The sequence below is a fragment of the Cebus imitator genome, unplaced genomic scaffold, assembly GCF_001604975.1.
Source record: "Cebus imitator isolate Cc_AM_T3 unplaced genomic scaffold, Cebus_imitator-1.0 Scaffold10, whole genome shotgun sequence".
Classification (NCBI taxonomy): domain Eukaryota; kingdom Metazoa; phylum Chordata; class Mammalia; order Primates; family Cebidae; genus Cebus; species Cebus imitator.
The window spans coordinates 4825033-4834594 of NW_016107325.1; the positions used below are offsets into that span (position 1 = coordinate 4825033).

The 9562-nt window shown below is 41.0% G+C and overlaps 1 protein-coding gene across 6 annotated transcripts in view; it reads right to left on the minus strand.

Annotated features, from left to right (window-relative positions):
• Window positions 1-8784, minus strand: part of RBMS1 (RNA binding motif single stranded interacting protein 1) — a 213955-nt gene extending 205171 nt beyond the window's left edge. For 5 of the 6 annotated variants that reach the window (XM_017547706.2, XM_017547737.2, XM_017547719.2 and 2 more), the window contains exon 1: window positions 8232-8784. In XM_017547706.2, coding sequence (XP_017403195.1) covers window positions 8232-8306 — 75 coding nt within the window. In that variant the 5' untranslated portion in view covers window positions 8307-8784. The remainder of the gene's footprint in view (window positions 1-8231) is intronic. The other variant, XM_037745544.1, reaches the window with a different exon arrangement.
• Between the last annotated feature and the right edge of the window lie 778 nt (window positions 8785-9562).

Here is a 9562-nt window from a genome sequence, read left to right on the forward strand (position 1 = left end):
GCAGTCTTCCCCCATCGGCCTCCCAAAGTGTTGGAATTATAGGCATAGCTACTGCTCCCCGCCCTGGGTAAGATTCTTAACCTGTGCTCCACAGGCTGATTCTAGGTAAACATTTGAGGTTAATGAAAATGTACGCCATCATTGGATTCTCAAGGAGGTCTGGGGTCTGGGGATTCCCTAAAGAGTTATAAACCATCAATGAACCAGGAAAAGGTTAAAATAAGAGAATTGGGAGAGATAGACAGAATTTTTACTTTGTCTTTTGGTTTCCTTCTGGTTACCAGCTTCAAGAGATGTTTGTTTGATTCAAGGCTAGAGGAGAATACAGAAAAGCTGTGAGGCTATAGTAATATTGCAGTGGTGAGCTCAGCGCGAGAAGCACTACTAGCAACCCTTGGCTCTTAAAAAGGAAAAGAAATTTTTTTAATTAGGGGAAAAAGGGAACGAGTTTACCTCTGAGGCCAGCACAAGAAACGAAAACAGGTGAATGGGTCTAGAAGTGAAGAGGGCTCTCAGAGGACCCCCAGAGGAAGCTCCAGTACAAACTCCCTGATCCATGTGACTTCACATCTTCTTGAAACGCCTCCCCCAGTCAAAAAGCTCAAAGCCTTGTTAAAAGATTGTAGAACCCTGTCTTCCCACTCACTCAAAGAAAGCAAAGATGGATTCCTGGAAATCTAACCCTGAAAACTCTCCCCCCTCTCCAAGAAACATCATCTGATGTGGTGATTTGGTTCAATGACAGTAGAAAAGTATACGTGAATTATAAAGAGGGTTACTTTTATAGACTCTTACAGGTTTGCTGGAGACGGTATCATTAAGTATAACACTTTATATATGAAATGAATTTCAAGTTTTAAATAACCAAATGACAAGCAAACTGTTTGGAATAAAATTGTTGGAAATACAACTCACTTGTAAGTTAAGGTATATCCAGTTTTTGAGCAAATCACATAGAACATGAGAAACACATCATCTAGTAGCCAATTCTCTGGTAGTTAATTCTTTCTGTGTTTATTGTTTTTAAAATAAAAGTATGCAAGTAATCATGTGGAATGAAACCTAAAAAGAGGCTGAGATTAGGCACCTTCTTAAAAGAACTTCATTTTAGAAATAATGAAATTAATCAGAGCTGTGTTTTGTAGGAGGCAAAGAGGGACGTGGGAGTATTTCAGTTAGTGACTTGAAAATACATTTTTCTGTCAAATTTTTCTTTTTATAAATGTCTGCATTTGTTAAAAGCCTGTTTGATGATGAAACCAAATTGTTGTTGAGAAGACAAGGTAAAGCTGATGATATTACAAATTTCAATATAATTTACTTTTTCTAATGACTAAATATTTTATCTGAGACCTTATTATATAAACTCTGAAAATATTTCATTGTAATTCTGCTGGTAAGGGAGGGTTTAAGGGTTCTCCAGCTCAAATGTACTGCCAATTACAACTCAAAATCACCATGTTTAAAAATCATTTAACAGGAGAAATAGTATTATCTGAGGATAATACAAATATAAGCTCTTAATATAAAATTATATTTTGGCAGTTTGATTCCCTGTCTCCCCCGGCCCAAGAAACTCAAGTTCAGAGCATGGCATTCTGTGATGTATCCATCCAATTCTGCCACTCTAAGTATTTGGTTTTTCAACTTGTAGAAAAAAACACTTTTAGTATTGTGTGAAATGGGTCCACAACTGCAGAGCTGGGAAGATGATGCATTTTTCCTTCAGGACCAGTGAAAATATTTATGACATCTACGAAATGACCTCATTTTGTTGCACAAAATCTTTCCCTGAAATCACTGTTTATCTGAGACCCGGCAGCCCAACCGCATAGCACATGTTGTTCAATGGGCAGCCTGAGGAATAGATTCCAGGGCCCACACTGAGGCCAAGTAGAGGACAATAGGGCACCTGAAGCACTTGGATCCAGCTGCAGAGGTGAATAACATCTTATTTTAAAAGAATTAAAGCTGGGTGATGACCAGATAAAAGAGATATCCATAAAGACCAGGAGTAATTTTTTAACATCTTATTTTCTGAAGAAATGCCAGCTCACTTTAGACACATTATCAATGTGTAGATTGCAGGCAAGCAATGATCTAATTAGCAGCATTACAAACCCCAAACTTATTTCTTCCCTTTTGCCGGAAGCAAAGCTAATGAGTTAGGAGAAATAAACATCATTTCAAATGGTTCAAAACAATAAAAGTGATATTTCTGTATAATCATTATGTCGTCATTTAAGGACTACATTTCCAGCCTGCCACACCTCTAATAGGTTGGCTTAACAGCACATTGGTAAGCATAAAACTAGAAAAACAAGAGGGTGAAATAAATTAATTGAATATAAAATTTTGAGGGAAAGGTGTTAATATAAAGTACAAAAAATATTATTCGTTTAAAATTCTAAGTACTCTTAAAAGGATTTATACAGCAGAAAAAATGCAAAACAATGTTGATTATCAAGTCAAAAAATTTCATTTATTCATATAAAGCCCTATTTCCTTTTTAAATTCCCAGGTTTATTGTAGCCTTTATTAGCGCTTTATACTTTCTTGCAAAAGACATGGCAAAGTAGTTAATCCTACATATATCTTAGTGCCTTCTCAGTCGCTCAAACCCAGCACATCAGCTGGTGTACTGCTTTCGTGGGTGTACTACTTTGTAAATATTTTGAGCTTATTTCTTGTATTGTGTCTATTCTGTCCTCCCCGGTAGCTTGTGAGGTGCTGGAGAGCAGGGGACCAGATGTTCCACTCTAAAGTTTCCCAATGTCAAGTGCAAAGAATGATGTACTGGGGTCACTCAGTAAATACAATTGATTGGCTAGTGTTTTAGTCCTTCGTGATAAGCCTCAGCAATTTTATACCAAACCACCATCTTTTACATAATCCAGAACACAGATATTACAGTGAATATAGGAAGCCACCCACCAACATTGATTTAGTATGTTTACAGTGCCACATTTACATGCAAGTTAACTGTTCACATTAGCATCCAACCTCAGTTTCAGAATTTAGGTTCTCATATTCAACATCCAACATATTCTCTGTCTTCCAAAATGCATCCATTTAAGAATTAGTTAAGAGACAACATAGGGAGAGAATGACAATGCTTAATTTTATACACTTTTCTCCCGTAGGAGGTTCAGATGTTGATTTTTGCTCTCTCCTTTTTGTTTTTCTCTCATCATTATGACATGCTTATTTTCCAGTGCTTGTTTGAAAAATTAAAACATTCACATAATTTCGTTAAGGAGACTAGATGCATTAAGAAATTAGATTATGGGAGATATATGTTCAGTTCGTGGTTGGCTTAGCTGTCACTATGCTCTCTACACTCTTCTGTTCCCCTCATCTATCAGATTAAGAAATGTTTTGTTTCTATTATCAAATTTGTGTATGTACTCAAATTTTTATGTGTGTTCAACACACACTATTTGTTCTAAAATGACATTTTGCTCTGTATCACCAAACTATCCATGGTAGGCCTCCATTGTCCAAGTGCTGCCTCTCATGAGGCACAGCCGAGTTCCATCAGGTTTTACTATTTATTCATTAAAATAAAACAGCAGAGAAACCAGAACACTTAAATTCATCCCACATAAAATCCCCAAGCCCATGTTCAACTTTTGAATATTTGGTTTGGTTTTATACCAAATGTTATGGTGCTGCATTCGAATAACTGACATGTTATTACTACATTTCTTTAAAATAAGCTATTTTAGATTGCATAAAAAACTTCCACTTGAGAGTAACTTGACATATTCCTATTCTAATATTTATTTCTGTAATATTCCAATAAATAGAATAAAACTTTATTGTCCCAATTTAAAAGCTACATTTCCAAATGGCTTCAATAAACCATTAAGCAAAATATGAAGTCAGAGCAATATATCAGTGAAAATTCTTTTTTTGAAAGTATTTTCCATGGAAATTCCCCACATTTGAAAGGTATACATAGTTATAACTGATATTAAATGAATACTTTCCTAGTTCTCTTCACCTATCTGTTCCTTTTCCTTGAAGGAGCTTAAGAATTGGCTCCCAACATAGAAAAAAAACGTTATATGGGAAATTCAAAAGAAATAGCTATTGGAAGAGAAGGGTGCTCCCCTTTGCATTACAATGCATCTTCATTTTAACGTTTACATGTCCTGCGGTCTTCCAATACCACTTCCAGACAGTCATCAGACTCCACTTACCCAAGGAAATAAGACTGATTCATCAGTGTAAAATATTGCATTACCAAACTGATATATTTAAGCAAACCTTATTTACGTCATAAATGTGGTTGCTTCTTATGACACAAAATGCACCACGTTTCAATATCATGCCTGTTTACTTCCACTTAATTAGACACAATAGTTTTACGTATCAAATCAGGACTCCCAATTTCTGGAAAAACATTGTTTGATACAATATTCATTTTGCTACAACTAAGTAAGAGTTAAGGAATTCATCAGAAAAATGCATGAAAAAGTTCAATGCAGAAAACTGCTTCGTTCTACTAGCCTTTATTAATAGAAAAAATTATATCATTCACTATTTTCAGATTCTGAAGCTAGGTTCAGATATATTCTGTGCCATACACATATAAAAATGGTATAAAAACAAAATTTAAATTATTATTTTTTTTTAGAAATAAGCATATCTTTTGTATAGACAGTATCTTTTGTATAGACATTTCTTTAGTATGGAAAACAATACTGCTTTATACACAAAAACTTCTAAAAAATCAAGCTTTCCATATATTTTATAGAAATATATTCTTAGAACTATGCGAATAAAGATTACAACTGTGTCAAATTGCTTTTAGTTGGTACAAAATATGTAGCCAACTAATCATGGAAGGAAAATTTTGTACTTCCCTTTCTTGAAAAGCAATAAAGTATTCTAATCCCCATAACCATTTACATACATGCACTGGCAATAATGTATGTTGCAGTATCTTTGAAATAAACACACCATAACTCAAGGCTTGCTTTTACAATAAGTGAAATTAATGCAGCCACTGGTTGAAAATGTGTACATGCAAATCTTTAAGTTAAAATATGTTAGATTATCAACATATTTTTTCTGTGTAGCTAAAAGGTGGATATTAAATTTAATATAATACAGCATAGGTCATTTTAAAATTTAGAAAATTCTTTAGGACAATATATGTTATGTTTATAAAGCTACATCAAACTACATTTCAGAATGAATGTGTCAGCTGATAAAAAAGAACCTGCTATGATAAGACCATTCTAACTGAGAAATACAAAAAAAACCCAACAGCATGTGAAATCAGGTTACCTAAAATTTATGTAACTCTACACCAAGGTATTATGAAAATTATACAATCTCATTCATTTCCACTCATGTCCTGCTCTTCCATAGTACCCTCAAGTTTATTTTATGTTTCATGCAGACATATTACTTTTTCTAATGATTTTTGTCTCTTTCTGTCAAAGCACAAAGCATACCAATATGGGCATTTGCTCCAATATAGCCCAACAGATGGTATTTTTTTATTAATAAAATGTGGAAGTAACTAGTAGGTTTTTAATGGGGAAAATTACAAAATAAATTTACAAAAACAGACTGGATCACTAAAACAAGAAGGATGGTTTGGCATATATAACTTTTTAACGTATGGTAACAAAACAAACTTTTAAGTTCCATTTTACCTGATATTATTTATTCTTTCTGATGAAAAGAAATGGGATTTGAGAAAATCCCATCTATCTCTTGAGCACAAATTAGATACCACTTTTTAAATGACCATGCCATTCTTCAGTTTTTGATATAGCTTCCAAACCGAAGTTTCAAAACAACTCTGCCTAGCAAACACATCACTGTACTTTAAACAGAGTGATGTTTTCTATCCCATATTTTAGGAAGGTTAAAGCACACACAGAGGCAAGAATCATGACAGATAGCAGATCCTAAAGTGAGTTTATTAACTCTTTAGGTAGATTAGGCAACACTTGTTTTTAAACTAACTACAAATCAAAGTCTCTATTTTTTTTAATGGCTCGACACTACTACCATGGTACCAACAGATACGTGCGGGAGAAAAAAAAGGGGGCTACGTGTTCTGAGCTCTGCTTACCTAAAATTTGCATCTAGTCACGTGCCATTTTTAGAAGATGTCCCCTTCTGAGATAATCAAGATACTTGTATAATAGGGAATTTAGACTTAATTACCAAACTTTAATACTATGTTATATAGGTCAAGTGAGTATGTATACCTTTCTCCAGAAACAAAGGAATTCGGAATAATAGGATTTCAGATTTAATTGTAGAAATAGCAAAATATGTTTTGAGAATGTCATTTACCGCAACACAAATCAATATTAAATGCTTTTTGCAGGAAGCACACTTTCAGAAAATGGGCCATAAAGCTTTCTGGGATCCGACCCTAATTACTAGAGCAGGCTCTTGCTGTTTGTCTCTCTCTTCAATTATTTACAGGGCAAAAAAGCCAAATGGCATCGCATTAGCTATATTAAACGGTGTGGACTTGGTTTCTAACTTACTAATAGTACATAAAAATTACTAAGGTAAATGTGCCTGTAGAAACATGGCTTTTTTTCTTCTTCACCTGAGTGGGTGTATTTATTATTCATATTGTTAAGTGTTGAATAAGCTGTCCTTTAGGCACCCAATCCTGCATAATTTAAACAAGTGCATTAAATATATAAGACATCTAAAAAGTAGTGCATTGATTATGCCACAGAATTTCTTTGAACAGCTACCACGTAGCTCACAGAAAACTCGCATCTCTTGCAAGTTCCTGAAAACAAATACTGTGAGAACGACACAGAGATGAATAAGGGGTATCCTTCCTGCTACCATTTTGCTGCTTTCTGGTGACCCAAAGTAAAGTGGAAATTGGGTGAAGTGAAAATGAGGCCCTGGAGTGTTACGACATTTCTGGTCTCGATACTGACAAGTGTCCTTTTTAGGTAGACAAATACAGGGCTATGTCCTAAGTACATGAAAACGTGGACCACACACATTCTAAGAAAGAAAAGGCTGTATCAGAGATTCTTTGTACCAGGCCAGAAATGCCCAACTACCAGCAAGCAGATCATGATTACAACCTCCCAAATAAAGTTCGGACACTGCATCTATACCTGATTCTTTTGTGATCAGAAGGGCACCGGAGTTGTGAAATATGTTAATGGCTGAAGAAGGTTGCTGCGTCCAGCTTCCAACCTCCTAAATTCTGGCGGCTGCTGCCAAAGCAGTGAAATCTCCGGTCTTTGTGGCCCAAACAATTTTTTAGATGAGTTCGGGAGGCATCAAATTCTTATTGTAAAAATAAGATAGGCCCACTAACAAAGTACCCAGGGTCCCTAGAAAGCCAGGTGCAATTTATATGGCTGTATGTCATCAGCTGTTGTTACCCAAGAGTGTGCCGAGGTCACTTTTTTTAAAAAGCAACATTGGAAATCGATCTGTGGCAAACATATAAGGTAGTTTTGGTTTTGTTTCTTTTTTAACCAAAGTCACTTCTTTCTCTGCACTGAAATCTGCCCATTGTCCCTCCTTTGCAAAACTCTAGAGATTAAAAGGGACATCAATGAACGCGAGTGAACTTTGGCCACTTTTCTACCCAAAACACCAGCGTAAAAGTAGAAATCAGTAACCAGGTGAAGTGCCACACCGCACAAAGATCAGAGGCGAGGGGCGGACGCGCAGGGCCGGAGGCGGGGAGGAAAATGTCCCGGCCCGGCCGCCCCTCCAGCCCCAGTCATCGCGCGCGCGGGAGGTGGAGGGGCGTCCCTGGGGGGCGGGAGGCTCCGCGCCTCGGCGAGGGGAGCGAAGAGTCACAGGTCACAGGGCGAGGCCCTTGGAAAAGGGGTCGAAAAGCCGGGCCACCAGCGGATCCAGACGCGGACGCCAGGCGACGACCGCCGGCCAGCCAGGGCTCGGCGAGGGGCGCCGCTCGGCCCCGCGACCCTCCCCACTGGCCCGGCCAGGAAGGGGCCTGCGGCTCTTTCCTGTCTAGTCTCTCCCCCCGCGGTTTTCTGTAACCCGATCCCCGCACTCCGCTCCCCGGGAAGCCGCCGCCCCGCGCGCAGCCCGGCTCTGCCCAGGCCAGCGCTATAGTTAGCAACCTTCCAGCAACTCCGCCCGGGGGCGGCGGGGGCTTGCCGCGCGCCCCTCCCCGGGACCGACCCCGCGGGCGCCCCTGGGCCCCCTCCTCCGGCGGCCACCTCCCCGCGGCGCCCCTTTACCTTCGCTTGCAGATACTGAGGGTAGTAGTAGGTGGCGTACTGAGGGTACATCTGCTGTTTCCACACTTTGCCCATGAAGCTGGAAGGGAGCCTGCCGTGCAGGGTCGCGGACACTTTGGGGTTTCCAAGTCTCGGGCTCTCCTGCCTCTCCCTTTCCGGCGGCGGCGGCGGCTGCGGCTGCCTAGGCGGCTGCTGCTGCTGCCGCTGCTCCACCTCCCAGCCGGGACCAGACGTCCTTCTCCTCCTCCTCCTCCTCTTCCTCCTCCTCCTCCTCCTCTTCCTCCTCCTCCCAGGCAGAAAGAAAGACACTGCAGAGCGCAGAGGGCACCCCGGACAGGGCGCTCCCAAGGAGTTTCCTCCCAGAGCCCGACTGCTCCGGGGCTGCCAAGGGCTGGCGCGCTGGCCGCGGTCGGCTCGGGCGAGCCGGCTGCGCGGGGCTGAGAGGTGATCAATACAAGCGGAAAGTGCGGCGGCGGCGGCTGCGCTCGGTGCCAGGCGGCATCTGGGGTGGGTGCGCCCGTTGGGGAGAGAGGAGAGGGGCTGGCGTTCCAAGGCCGTGGGGGAAGGGCGGGCGGGGGCGGGGCCTGGGCGCCGCCGAGCCCGGGACCCGCTGGAGGTGAGGGCTGAGTTTTAACCACTCCTCACCTCCCAGGCTCTCGGTAGGACGGGCGGAAGCCCTGGGAGTCCAGATCGCTTTGTGTCAGGGGTGGGGAAATGAGTGGGAGTGGGAGTGGGGGTATGAGTGGGAGTGGGGGCGAGGGTGGATTGGGGGGACCCTGCTTAAGAACTGCAGGGCGGGCACCTCTTTAGCTTTCCCGAGTTTTTATCTTCGTAAGGGGGAGGGGAAATAAGGGAAAAGAGGAAATCTGATTAATCTCTCACTTCCCAACCCCCCAGTAATTTTTTTTCGCAAGGGAAGGAAAATGATTTAATGCCCAACAAAGCTGGAGTCCGGACACCTGGGTTCTGTTCCTCCCACACACCACCTACCCAGAGCCACAAGACTAATCTTCTAGGTGACCTTGGGAGGGTTAGCCACCTTCGGTTTGGTTTTCCCAGATGTGAGAGGTGAAATCATGCCCCTTGCACAAGGGGTGGCAAAGCACACACACGCACACACACACACACACACACACCTCACAACAAACAGACGGATCCTTCTAAGGGGGTGATGCCGCAAAAAGGCAGAATGTTATTAGAGGACGCAATATAGACATCAGCTTTTCTCTGCCTGTTTCTAATGCTGCCAGACAGTCTGTCAACTCCCACTCAGGAGCAAGGAAACTCCCTGAGTTTAGAATATTTTAAGGCCATTTTGAAAGTCACTCTGG